The 14,237-nt window shown below is 44.8% G+C and overlaps 2 protein-coding genes and 1 pseudogene across 2 annotated transcripts; 2 read left to right on the top strand and 1 right to left on the bottom strand.

Annotated features, from left to right (window-relative positions):
• Positions 1 to 52: 52 nt before the first annotated feature.
• On the top strand, positions 53 to 2,142 carry LOC128717969 (uncharacterized; annotated as a pseudogene).
• A 2,653-nt stretch (positions 2,143 to 4,795) lies between these two features.
• LOC128706722 (dehydrodolichyl diphosphate synthase complex subunit DHDDS) lies at positions 4,796 to 5,782 on the top strand. Its single transcript, XM_053801665.1, has one exon. The coding sequence runs from the start codon at positions 4,796 to 4,798 to the stop codon at positions 5,780 to 5,782; it is 987 nt and encodes a 328-aa protein (XP_053657640.1).
• A 1,703-nt stretch (positions 5,783 to 7,485) lies between these two features.
• On the bottom strand, positions 7,486 to 11,802 carry LOC128706737 (E3 ubiquitin-protein ligase RNF13). Its single transcript, XM_053801680.1, has 7 exons — positions 11,581 to 11,802; positions 9,631 to 9,788; positions 9,468 to 9,559; positions 9,181 to 9,380; positions 8,662 to 8,860; positions 8,023 to 8,593; positions 7,486 to 7,945 (listed from the first exon to the last, which is right to left on the bottom strand). Exons 1-7 carry the CDS (start codon positions 11,800 to 11,802, stop codon positions 7,486 to 7,488), a joined length of 1,902 nt encoding a protein of 633 aa, XP_053657655.1.
• Positions 11,803 to 14,237: the final 2,435 nt, after the last annotated feature.

The following is a 14,237-nucleotide window of genomic DNA, read 5'->3' as shown; positions in this document are numbered from 1 at the left end:
GCACCGGTTCCGCTGCTATTACCGCCACGTCTGCCACTACTACCGTAACATGATGGGGCGCATCTTTTCTGTATCACCGCGGCCGGTTCCGATTGACGTGTGCCAGAACTTGGCCTCATTACACCTGTCTGCCACCCTACAGGCCCGGACGAACTCGTTGGCACTGGGCCAGTCGCCGCATCCACAGACAGGAAGTGCCACACAAAGTGGTAACCCCGTGGGGAGAAAGCGAAGGAGCGTGGGGAGGATGTGGTCTGGAGAAGTAGCGCTGCAGGATTTTATTTTTCCGGTACGTCTCGTGACCATACGCTACATACACTGGGCACAATCACTCATCTACCACAGATACACACTCACACACAGAATCTGTTTGGCCACGGTTGGCGGGAATGTTCAGATTAATTTCCGGCACTCATTTCATATTGCTTCCCATAATCCTCGCAGTTTGAGGAGGGACATTTTCCATCCGAACGCGTTCAAAATTGCTTTCTTTTTTTCCAGATGCGACTACTATTAATGACTGAAAGTTGAGCAATTTGATGGCATTAATAATTAGCTGTGTTCCGATAAATAATACTTGATATTCTGTAGTTTAAGGTAAATTGAGCGGATGTTTATGAGATAATAATTATGTTTTTTTTATATTCGAAAGTTTGATTTTCTTGGAAAATTGATCATTTTACAAGGTAATCGAAAAATCCTACGTAAGATGAAAGGAATATTCAGAATTTTAGGATAAAAATATTGGTTTTATTCTAGCTCCCAAAGATTCATCCATAGATTGCCGTCAGAGATGCCATGCTGAACCCTTGTGGTCTTGGCCAAAGCAGTTCCATTACACATTGTAAGCATTCCGCCGTTGACTCAAAGTAAACAGCAATCCGAATTTGTGTAACAAACAAAAAAAAACCGCGCTTAATCAACCGTTCGCAAAAATATATAACAAAGGAAATTAAGCTAAAGAAATACAAATAAAATCCGTATCATATTGAAAAAAAAGGCGCAAAAACTCTACCCCCGTTAAGATTCAAAGCGCTAAAAAGAGGAATTTCCTATCGCTGTGAGGCGGTTCACGGCGCACCACCATGTTGGGACGTGTGTGTGCTACAGTCTGTCGACTCTGTTATCCACGTGTCTTGAGGGGGTACCTTAAAAAACTAGACTACGGCACCGTAAAAATAAAAGCAAAAAATGCGCTCCCCAAAGGAAGGCCAAAATTGTCCAAACACATCACCTCCACCGACCGAAACCCGGTAGTGGTTTGATAGGAAAATACCATCAGGTAGTAAGAGCACCAACAAGAGCTTGGACCAGGCCTCACTAATGATGCGTGCCGTATCACCAGTCGGCGGGAATTTAGTGTCCACAGTGAGACCATTGCACACGGCAGAGAGGTTCGAAGTATAAAACTACCCTGGTGCAGCACCGTTCGGTACCAGTAGCTTGAGCAACTCCATTCCAGGATATTTCGGTGTACCGCTGCCAGTTTTCGTTGCAGAATAGTTTAAAATGATTAAATCGAGTGTTTGCATAGTCGTGGTAGCCAGTGTTTTGGTGGCCAGTGTTAGTGCTTTCCACGTGCCGGTACTTCCCCATGCGCCCAAGTGCGGTCACAAGGTGTATCCGGTGGTACAGCAACATCATCCGGTCGTGCCGCTAGTGCATCACGAACCGGTATCCGTCCCGGTGGAGGTGGTGAAACATACCAGCTCCAGCTTCCGACCCGCTTCCTTCCTCGAGGTGCTCGAAATCGTGCTCGACTGTTTCAACACGCTGCGCATACCGCTGCAGCGGTTCCCCTCCTACATGTCTGGCATCTTCCCGGAGGATCCGGAAACGAAGTGCTTCCTGCGCTGCGTAGCCATCAAGCTCGGCGTGTACTGTGACGAGGCGGGAGCGGATCTCGATCGGCACTGCGTCCAGTTTGGGCTGGGCGAATGTTGCGAGAACTTTGCCAACCGGCATCTTGTCTGTCTGCAGCAGAACTCACTGCCGTGCCCAGATCGGTGCACCGCTGCGTACAAGCAGGAGCTGTGCTTCCAGGAACCGGTCGCCAAATATCTGGACTATCACTTCCACGAGCTGGTGGGACTGTTGCATCAAGCCAAGTGCAGCCACGATCTGAAAATGCTGCACCCTTAAAATCATCCATAACTGTTCGGTGGAATTCTGGTGTGACAAGCGTATTCAAGCGTTGTCAGCTTTTACACAAAGCTAATAAAAAGCAATAGCACAAAAATAACGCTCCATTATTCGTTGTTTTCCGCTTGCACGCTGTATTGGTACAACACTTTTCCATTCGAGTTCATCCCTCCTCTACGTGCTTACTTGGATCATTTGCTATGCTTTTGGTTCCGCGAAGCATGGCAAAAACACCACTATGGCTTCGGCACGACATTTTCCAACCTATTAGGTGTATATTGGGGCTGAAAAATTACAAGAAAGCGTTTATTCTCGAACTGATGGCACAACAAAACATAAACAAACCTACACACATTTGACGTTTGGCGGTTGGTGAGACGACAAAACAATTGGAATCGGAAATGGTACCCGAATGGCAAAAATGCAACAGCCAATGCGTATAAAAAACCATCAGAAGGAGTACATTAGCTAAAGGAAAACATTTTGCTCCATTATTTGTGATGAAATTGGTTTGGGTTTCACAAGTGCTGACTTAATGAATTTAACCAAATTGCATACTTTTGATGTAACATAGATTACAAATATTAAATAGACTTGTTTTGGGTTCAAAGCTCGACTGCGAAGGATGTCAGTAATTACTGCTAACACAAGCCTACTATGATAGGCCTTTCGAACGATTAACGATTGCTGAAAAAAGGTTTGATGGAACTGTGTCGAACCCGATCACACAACACTCCAAGGTAGTCGCTTTGATCACTTTTCTTCAAAATTTTAGATTACTGGTTGCTTTTTGCTCCTTTTCTTATACTTGTCTTGTTTCTAGTATCATGTTTTACACCCATTTTCACACATACACGATCCACTATAAACACACATGCTCTCATGATTACTGATTTTCCATCAAATTGGGTATTCATATTTTTAAACCATATACACACACAAACAAACAGTCATATTACACAACCTGCCGCGCGCTACTGTCGCGTTCCTTCGCTATACAACCTTGCACTTTTTTGCTGCAGTTTGGAAGGGATGGGGTGCGAGCCAGTTCCGCCCCATTACGATTATTGTGCAGCTCGCTTGTTCGAACGCGTACCACCCGTCACTACACAACCCACCAACCTGCCCGGATAATGGGGTCGAGCGCCGAATCAATAAAGCATCGAGCGAATTCGTCCGCAGCCGTCGACCGTTGAACTTTTTTGTTGGTTCTTCCCGACATGTAATATCGGCCGGTGCCTACCTACAAACACGGGTACGCACACACACATGCAAGAGGTGTGTATGATTGCACGGGTTTTTGCTAGCTGGAAGATATTTAGCACATCTTGTACAACGGTGAACGGCACCACTACCGATGACATCCGGGAATGCCGGAAAGTGCACTCCCCGATAGGATGCCCCACAATTTCACTCGCAAATGAGACCCTTTTCCCAAGCGTTACCCTTCAAAACACACGAATTTCCAACGATTTGCTACGTGCCCGAGCAGCATTCTTGCCCCGCGGAGGGCCACTGATGCATGATAGAAAAATACTCTGCCTGCTTGTACACTTTCGGTCGCCATTTGCTATCACCGTTCGCTTCCAGCTATCCAACACTGACTACTTCACTGAAAACATGTGGGCGTATCATTGGGTTTCACCGTACGAAAAGACATATACTCGTGTTCCCCGACATCCACTACTTGGTTATCCGAGGGGCCGATTTGTGCAGACGGGGAACGTCGGAAGAATGCTAATCACCCGTAGGGAACTCCGCTGGGTGAGGTGTTTGCCTCTGGAATCCGTTTTTCTTTTAGCACCGCAAAAGCACCCGGAAGGAAACGATGCATTTGCACAGGGCGTTATCAATACACTCACCGGAAGGTATATTTGAAAGATTTTACCAACTTGGTGGTCCTGTTTTCGTGCGACAACAGCGAACAGAAACAAACGAAAAAACCAAACGGGATCAGAATACGATGACGGAATGAAGGAATTTGCTGTCAAAATCTTCCTCTTCTTGTTTTGCAAGAGCTTTCATCGGGAACCTTACAACAGTCGCGCTTTTGCAAGTGTCAAATTTGCATAGATGACATTTTAAATTATTCTTTTTCGATAGCCCGTTAAAAAAGAAACAACACAACACAATACAAACAAAAATGTACCATAAATTAGACAAAAAGTTTATCTTTTACTTCTTAATGTTAATGTAGCATATTTTTACATACAAATATTTCCAGTTCGCTCAATGTTGGTATTGTCTCTGTGCCGTCAATACGCCTTTACTTTATCAAATTTCAATAAACCGTTTATTTTACAGAAATCGAACTTCTTCTTGGATTATAAATTTGAACATGTATGAAAATGATAACAAAAGCGCCTGAGGGTACATGGAACTCAAAGAGAACATTGCCTACGTACCAGTTATCTCCCACCTTTCCATGTGTGGTAGATTTCCCACCGGGAATTTTCAAAACAATCTGCTGTCATGTGAGGTTCCAAATCGGCAAGAAACAACTCACAAAAAGGTCTTTCCCGTAGCCGACTCGAAATTTTCATCAGGCTTCAATGAAATAGTGCAATTTTAGTTCGTAATTACAGGTGCGTCAATTGGCCGTACCATCTTCCATCATTCCCACGTCACGCATTTCTTCTCCGTCTTGTAGGCGATGGCTCCTTCGGCCGCTGGAGTTACCCCGATCCGTGCGCCCCCCACGGTAGTACCGGAACCACCTGCCCCGACCTGGGTCCGGGAAAGCAATCTGCACTGGTACCATCGGTGGATAATCCGGGTGCTACAGGCCGGTCCGATACCGACGCACGTCGCGTTCATCATGGACGGTAACCGACGGTACGCGCGGAAAACAAACATTGCCAAAGCGGAGGGTCATTCGGCCGGGTTCGAGAAACTGTCCGAAACGCTGCAGTGGTGCCTGGAGGTAGGCATCAGCGAGGTGACGGTGTACGCATTCAGCATCGAAAACTTCAAGCGCACACAGGAAGAGGTGGACACGCTGATGAATCTTGCGCGGGAAAAATTCCAACGGCTGCTGGCGGAACGGGACAAGCTGCATGAGCGGGGCATCTGCATTCGGATCATCGGTAACTGGGATCTGCTAGAACCGGACATACGGCGTAGCATCGCGGAAGCGGTACTGCTCACACGCCACAACCGTAAGGCCATCCTGAATGTGGCGTTCGCATACACGTCTCGGGACGAGATAACACATTCCATCCGTACCGTCGCGCAGGCCGTTGGCGATGGGCAACTCGAACCGGACGACGTCACCGAAGAGCTGCTAACCCGCTGCCTGTACACAAAGTATTCGGCCGAGCCGGATCTGCTGGTGCGCACGTCCGGTGAAGTACGGTTAAGTGATTTCCTCCTCTGGCAGTCGGCTACCTCCGTGATGTACTTTACCGAAACGCTATGGCCCGAGTTTACCATCTGGCATCTGCTTGGTGCGGTGTTCTACTATCAACGGGTACGCTGGCAAATGTTGGACGTGCGAAAAGCGTTAGACCAATACACACACGACGGTGGTGTAGAATTGTGCGGCAAGCGAAAGGAACGTATCGGTCGGTTTTTGGAGTATGTGGAGCGGCAGGAGGAGCATCAGCTGGTGCGACTGGTACGGGGGACGGGTATAAAATAAAGTCGATCGGGAAGTTAGTGTGAGGTGCGAAATTATGTTAAAAAGTTTGTTTTCCTTTCCACTAGGGTGTTATGTTATATAAATCGGAACAAAATGCTAGAACAATGCGAATCGCACCCCAAATACTACTACAACACATTGAGAGTTTTATTTTCGGTTACTTACATGTATCCTCTTTCGGCTTCCGAAACGCGCAATCGTTTATAATCATGTTTCACTGCTAGTGTTTCACTTTATTGTAAATTATGTGTTCTCGCTGATGGTTGTTTGTTTTGCTGAATTACAGTTAGTGTTTTACGCCTCCGCCATGAGATGAGCGTGAGTTCTTGTATGGGTTTTTTTTGCCTGTGGACACCTCCTTTTGAAGGACGATAGACGATTTTGCTGCAAGCTGAACTCTTGCACATTTTCTATTGCTACTTCCGTTCAACAAACGTACGTCGCTTAGAGTGCCATTTTTCATTTACTCATTTGTTCGCTTACTACACACATCACGTTACACATACATCCGCACACACACACGGATTATGTTTACTTCGAATGTTATTTATTCCTAAGCCGCTACATACATCTACCCACCACAATGGGTTTCTAACGCCGCTCTAGCACTACTAACCACGGATGGGAGCCAATGGACGATGGCGCCCGCTTAGAGGGATCTAATTCCGCAACACAAGAGAAGCTCTACTTATAATCGTGAGTAATCGGAGATACTGCTAATGGTCTACTGGTTTGGGGCCTAGATCTTCTGCTTCCGCTTTGCACGTTTAGTGCGTTGCGAATTACAGATAAGAACGACTGCTTGGAAGCTGAACGTTGAGTCGAGTGTAAAATGATACAAACAACGAGTTGCACATGGCGCTGTCTGCTCATTTTGAGTTTCCCATTCACCTGCTTGTTTCAACAAATCAACACTAGCAAAACATTCGTATTGCGTGTTTTGCCTATCTTTCCTGCAAAACTGAATGTTTCATCTTACGATTACACTCTCCACACCTTGCGCCTGAACATTGTAGACCTTCTTTCCTGCTCAGTACTACTCATCAGTTCCGGTTAGTAAAATGAAAACATATGAATACGAATAATATGCGAATGACTATATACTTGTAAAAGGTAATAAGGTAAATTAGATCAACAGGAAGCGACGACCGCCAGGTTGATGTTGATGATGCTCGCAAGATTAAACTAAGGCAATGCAATACACATTATGCCTGAGCGTTTAGCGGAACCGGGCAAAGTATACATATGAAAGTTTGTTAATTTTAACACATTTGAGAGTCGCATATCTTGTACCGGAGCAGGTCATGTACAAGATAATAAGACCAGGATTGATAGTGGTTGCATTGCGCATTAGCTCTTGCGCCACACGGCATCGTCGGGAACGTTCCAAATCTTAAAAAAAAACAAAACCTTGCTCTTTTTCACCTTTTTTTGTTGTTATGCTTACATATATATGTACTCTATATCACGTGTGTAAGCGACATCAATATGGTCGCACATTATGCTGGCTCTGATGATAAATGATAGGTCTATCGGTAGTGTTCTTTTTTAGTTCATCCGCGTGTACATCGGGTAATTCACACTCCAATTTGCTATCCTGTTTAAAATTATCCTAAAACACACATCGCTTTTTCGTAGCCACCACCACGGCTATAGCACACACACGCACTTTCTGCTTTTTTTGCACGCATCTAACCGTGTATCTACACAATGTGACTATTGTTGCCATTCGTATCGTGCCTCCGTTGCCGACGCGAACGCCTAGGGACGCGTGTATTGCTATCAGCGGATGCCGATTCGGTTGGTGGTGTTGGTGGCGTTGGTACTGCTGTCGCTGCTGCTGCCCCACCGACCGGGTTAAAGTTCACGTTCGGCAAAGCGATCACACCGATCCGAGCTCCGACGCTGGTCGAGGGCATGTCCGGTGCTGAGCGGAACTGACGATGCTTTGTCCTGTCGCGGCGCATTGCATCGAGCAGCTCGTCATCAGTCGTGTCCTCCGAACCGTGGAACCAACCGGACAGATGCGCATTGAGGATGTTGTTTCCGGTACCTACCGGTGAGGGGGGATTTGCCGGCGAAGACGATGGTGACTGGTTGGGAGGTGGTTCCTGTTGAATGTCGGCTACGTTTTCGGCCTGGGTCGAAGATCTAGTGAAAAATCTACCAAAACGGAGAGATGTACTGTTAATAAACTGAAGCATTTCATTTCTTTCTCCTTCTCTCTCGTTCAATTATACCTTTGGAAAAACCTCCAACGTGGGAAGGAAACCACATTGTCACCAATCGGACTGTAAGGTGATTCGTTTAATGGTTGCTGTTGCTGTTGCTGCTGTTGTTGGGAGGAAGTACGGCCACGCAACAGCCAGCGTGCGCTTGGTACATTTCGATCATCCAACAGTTCATCGTCATCGTCCGATGGTGGCACTTCCATCACATGGCTACTGGGGACAGCATTCTGTTGCAGTTGTTGCTGCTCCCTTTGCGTTTGTGCCGCTGCACCACCTTGTGCCGATGCACCACCAGAGTCCCTTGATGGTGGGACCGCATTGCCGGGAGTGGCTGGTGTGGAAGACGATGTCGCAGGTGGTGCGGTTACTACTGCAGCCGCTGCAGCACCGCCACCACTCGATCCACTGGTTTCCGACGAATTTAGCAGTGGTGTCGATTCGTCCGCATTCGTTGAGGACATGCTGTCGCTGGAATAACGGCGTTGACGTGCTTCCCCGCGTATAATTACCTTCCGTTTACAGATAGGACACACACGGCGATTCTTTGTCAACCAAGGATCGATGCAGATCGCGTGATATGCTGAAAAAAAGACGAAAGGATCGCATTATATCACGTCCGCAAACAAATATGACACTCTGTTGGTTTACCATGCCGACAGGGCAATACCCGCAGTCGCTCGTTTTCCACAAAATCCTCCAGACAGATGGCACACACGTCGAAATTCATGCCTTTGGCAAACTTTACAATCCCGATCCGTCGGAGCACACGGGCCGGCAACCGATGGCGCATCCGTCGACGGCGCTCTCGAATGCAACGGATAATCATGAACAGCACCTGCAAGACACGCTACCAAAAATCAGCGGGAAAAACACACGTACAGTTGGCCACAGGGTAAATCGGACACCTACACGGTTTTCATTAGAACTATACACACGTTGTGCTGTGTACAAGGTGACGTACTATTCAATTATTGTTACATGTTCTCTATGCACTAACTTGTAAACTTAACATTAGGCAAATGAGTGTGGTTTGTGAGAAAGTGACTGCACCAGCAAGTGTCCGACTGTTACCAAATGGCCCATTAATGTAAAAGCATGCGCAAATTTAGGGGATTAAAAAAATCCACCTTCATTCGTGGATCATTCGCATCTATTCGCGGTACTTACCATAATGATAAAGCACAACCCAACTACAATGGCGAATGGAATAATCAGATTGTTGCTAATGTTGAACGGGATGTCATCAGTGATGACAAGGGCATAACCTCGATCGTACAGGTACATCTCGATGATGCTGCGTCCGCTGCTTTCACCAACAAACACCGACGGGATGAGCAGATCCTGCGGATGGTTGGCAGACATATGTTCTGTGAAAAAGGTAAAAGGAGGTTATTATATTTGGAAACGAATCATTGTAGGACCAAAATCTTCACTTTATTTGGTACAAAACCTACCCAAATCGTTACTGCCCACGTTGTGTACAATGACCATGGCATATCCAGCTTGTTGAGCATTTCGTACCTTCACCTCGAACGAACAGTTGTAGCTATTAAAACAAAAGATTAGCAACTCACACAACATAACCACTTGCAACAACTTTCGAGGAAGAATTTTTACCGAGAAATCACTACAGCAAATTTGCTCGTAGAATTCGGCGCTGGGCGCATTTCCATACAACCATCCGGTGGATCGGCTTTGTCAGCGAGTACCTTCAGCCCGGAATCAGGAATGTCTCCCCCAAAGGTGGCCGGAAGGTCGCGAAATTCTTCGATGATCTACAAAGAAACCAAAGGAAAAAAAATTGGGGAGGAATTAATGGACAGCAAATCATACAAATGTTCAAACACAGGGCCATAAGGACTTATTGGCTAACGAAGAAAAGACAAGTCTTAATCGCATGGACACAATTGTTTGCTATTTGAACCGTAACCGACATCGCAAAGTATTTTTTTTCTTCCCTTAATTCGAATTGTGCGATGCTTGCATTATCATAAAACTGTTAATAACAGTAAAATCACTCGCAACGGGCTACTGATATGGTGCAAACGTGTGTCATACTATCTGTCAACGCTATCAAAACCAACGAATGAAGAAAGAGTACATCAGTGAAGATGATAGGGAAGGAACGCAAAGGAACGCAGGAATTATTGCTACTCGTGAAGTAATTCGTCCCAGTGATGATTTTCCACACGACGTGATCAGTACCAAATCCCATTCGGATTTTATTTCTGAATGCATAACATACTACACGAACCGGACTTCGAATTGTCCACGATGATCGAATTATCTAAGATTTAGACTCTCTCAAAATTGGAAGAAGTTAAATTATCAGAAATTTGGTAGGATAATTTTAGGTATTCTTTATGTGTCCAAGAAAAATCCCCTACATCATAGGTACCCCTACAATATATCTAATAACATAACAAATTAGACTGGCCAAGCTCAGGTATCAGACCAATCACGTCATGATAATAGTACCGGACGATCCAAAGTAATAAGTCTGTTTATGAAATGAACAGTTGCGGAAGGCCACATCGAGATTTTATGATGACGATGAGAACTCCCGAATACATCTACCGCAGCTTAAAATGGGAACGTATCTAACTCTAGATAGTTTTTTTCTGAATTACACCTTACAAACTAATATTGTCATTATAAAATTATAAAAATAATGTGTTCGTATTTAATTTTGACCCGTAAAAGACCTGTAATCTTATTTTCAACTAACGGTGCCATGTTGTAACACGTTGCACAGCTTGTTGGTATGTTGCTAGTGACCTTAGACGTTGCTTTCCCATTAGACAGAATTGGGGCAGATTTGATATTGCTACTTCACGACTAACGTACATTATTATTGTGTTACAGTTTTGTTCGCAATAACCGGGAACGAACAATTGATAAGAAAATAATGTTTTTAACTTTTTAAAAACCATTATAGACTCCCTTGCTCTACACTTGCATCTGCGCACACAATTTCTATCAATTCATATTTTCAAATTCTGCGCTTAGCAACATCTCCAAACGGCTTACTCCTGCCCCATTGTAAAGTAATCGATCACGAACTACGTGCAAGTTAAATTTGTAGGCTGCCACAACAAAACTTCCAAAGTGTTTACGGTTTGTTTAACCACTCGCTTAACACTGCCTGACAGTACTCTTTGTAAGGTAATCCGACAGAGTAATACATTCAAAAAATCCCACACTAGCCAGCTAGGAACATGGACTTGTTGTACAAATTCGCAACAAATACAACATTCGTTTTTCCACTGCCCGTCCCGAATCCAGAGTATGTCCTCGGATCGATGCAAAGACGATAACTTTTATCCAGAGATAAGCAATGGTGCCTTCTTCCTCTACTGATAACAGCGCGAATGAACAAAGCGGGTTAGTTGGCCTCATTCTGTATAACATATAGCTTCTAGTTTATTCTTGGTTCACCATCGGTGATTATACCATATTTGTGGCCTTCGAAGATATCCCAACGGTACAAAACCTTGCCAATGCTATATTTTAGCTATCACCCAAAAGGTTTTAATTTTCGCTTTATGATCGCGTTTGACACCTTACCTGATCGTTCAGCATCTGATAGACTAGAATGTCCGCTTGGGCGCATGGTATCAGCCGCAGCATCATCAGGATCATTGCAACCAGCAGCATCACCCGATGATGACGCGTCGAGTGGCGATGGTTGGCGAGAGTTTTGTTCGGTTGCTTATGGTACCGATTTTGGTCCCGGCCATTCTGTAAACGCTCTGAACCGTCCGGCATTATCACCAACTCTGGCGGCATGTTTCTTCCGATTATGCTATGCAATAGGGCAAATAGCCTTACTCTGATAATCGGTTGTACTATATATAAGTTCTTGGGCTCCTCTGCTTCACGTTTATTTCGTTCCTGGAGTCCGTGTTTCTGATTACCCTTTTTGCGAGCCGGTATAAGCGTTCTCTCTTTTTCACGTCTCGCGGAGAACTTCTTTGCTCCTCGCAGTATACACGACTGAAGAATGAAATTCACAACTCTCTAGTGCCTGTCCGGCTCTAGGAGGGTGATAATGATGGTATTGATCATGCCTAACACACCACACTCAGCTGGCCGGCATCGATAGTTTGACAAAATGAGGCAAATCTAATGTATCAGGTACGGGTGCATGTTACGATTGTCTTCACATAACCAGAACTGAAGTTACGTTACGTTGTTTTTGCACACCAGAAACGACTACGAATGGAATGCACAATCACTCCACTAACTGTGGAACAGTTTCTTCTTTAGTGGTTGCGTTTAATTATAATTTCTGAAATCCTACCACAAGGATGTGCACAGTATCCTAAAAAGAGAAAGACAAATAAATATAATTATTAATCAAAGAAATAGTTCCCACACGAAAAAAAATAATAAAACAAATGCTAGAAAATAACTCTTGCTGCCAAACTCTCGCTTGAACGTTCTAGCTTTTCAGCACAATTAACCCAACCGGAAATAGTAAGCAACCGATGCCTGAGACTAATCCACATGGAAGAAACACGCGCGAGCGCGTGAGCACATACACACCTGTCCCAAAACATTATTCACAGCAGGGAAGAGAAGTTCACGTACGTTCGCGTTCGCAAACACGGCCCACTATGTGGAAGGTTCAAGGATGTTGTGACTCTGTTTCATTTCCTTGCCCGCTATCGCACACAATCTTTCGAATCAGGTTCACTTCGCGTTGTGCACATTACACAAATACTTGCAACAATTCTAACGTGCTTGAGCATGTTTTACGCAATGGAAAAGATTGTAATTCGCCTGAAATGGCTGTTGCAGTATTGGATGGTCATGTAAGTGTAATAGAATCGGTTTTAGAGAATATACACCCTATCCCGGTTTTGCTGTAAATGAGCTCTAAGGGAGAACCACCATTGTGTGCGATACGTTATGATGCAAATATGCATCGGACGGTCGCTGTCTAAAACGCTTACTGACGAATCGTTAATTACAAGCTTGAGTGATAGCACCCAAATAGCGATGAGTTAAGAGGCCAACCCACTTTGGCCACAAATCGACACGCCGTTGTATGCCGTTTGGTAGAAAATATTCTTCATGTCGTTTATGTTTTCTCTCTTCTTCAATTAGCCCCAATCATATGTTTCTAGTGATGCTTGCGTCGTACGCTTGGTCACAAAAACGCACACACGTCTGACACTTGTAAACATGTGTTCGGTGCGATGCGCTGTAAGCTTGGTGACAACCTCAACAATCGCACGGAGATGGATGGGAAGAATTATTTTGGTGGGGCACATAATATCATCATTCTCTCCCCGTAGAATACGTCATATGCGCTATGGTATACGAAGAGACGTTCTAGAATTGCTGGTAGCGAAGATGTGGGTGTATGTGTTTTGCTGCATGATCATAAAACCGATCACAGTGACGATCACAATGGGTAGAGCCAAACATCCACACATACGCACATCCAATATAAACGCTCGGTCATCAAGGGAGGTTTTGCGTTTTTATGTCTTCTATGAACTTCCACTAATCCATTATGGTTGCGATCGTGCATTACATTTTATAAAGTTCGTTGCATTGTAGGTACACGGCAATATTTTCCGATAAGCTAAAAGCAAAGAACCTAAAAAAAGACAACGCCATGGTTTAAACCGTTTCAGCAGCCAATTTCCATATACAGATGTTCGTAATGGCACTGTTACTAGCGTGTCAGTTTGAAAATTGATTTTTTTTAAATTTTTGGACACCCTGAGATAAGTTGGGTACTCTGTGGATAGACAATTGCTTTCCTCAAAAGCATTGCTGATTCTGCTTCTTCTGCTTCTTCTAATGCATTATACTTTGTGTTGATTTGTTGCTCTTTATCATCAGTTGCTCCAAGTGCTCGCAAGCGATACTGAGTCATTCTAATCCGTGTAGAGAATGGCACGTACTTGACGTTGCTGCTCACATTGTGTTTGAATGTGTGTTCCATAACAACACCACACAACTGTGTAGCTTTTACCAATCGATTCCGTCTGCTGACTTTGCTCTTCTTGTTCTGTTTATTCTGGCTGCTTGGAATACTGCCGAATCTGATACTGCTGGGACAAACAGTATCCCAGACGATGGAGTTATTGTTTGGACGTGGCTGACCTTGAAGGTGCTTGTTGATGCTTGTGCGTTTGTTGGTGAGATTCATGGTGCACGGAGCGATTTGTGTGAGTGAGACATCCCATTGCGAGTGTTATGTTATC

Source organism: Anopheles marshallii, chromosome 2 (genome assembly GCF_943734725.1).
Source record: "Anopheles marshallii chromosome 2, idAnoMarsDA_429_01, whole genome shotgun sequence".
NCBI classification, from domain to species: domain Eukaryota; kingdom Metazoa; phylum Arthropoda; class Insecta; order Diptera; family Culicidae; genus Anopheles; species Anopheles marshallii.
Note: the sequence above shows the minus strand (reverse complement) of the source record. Positions and strands in the feature narration are given on the sequence as shown.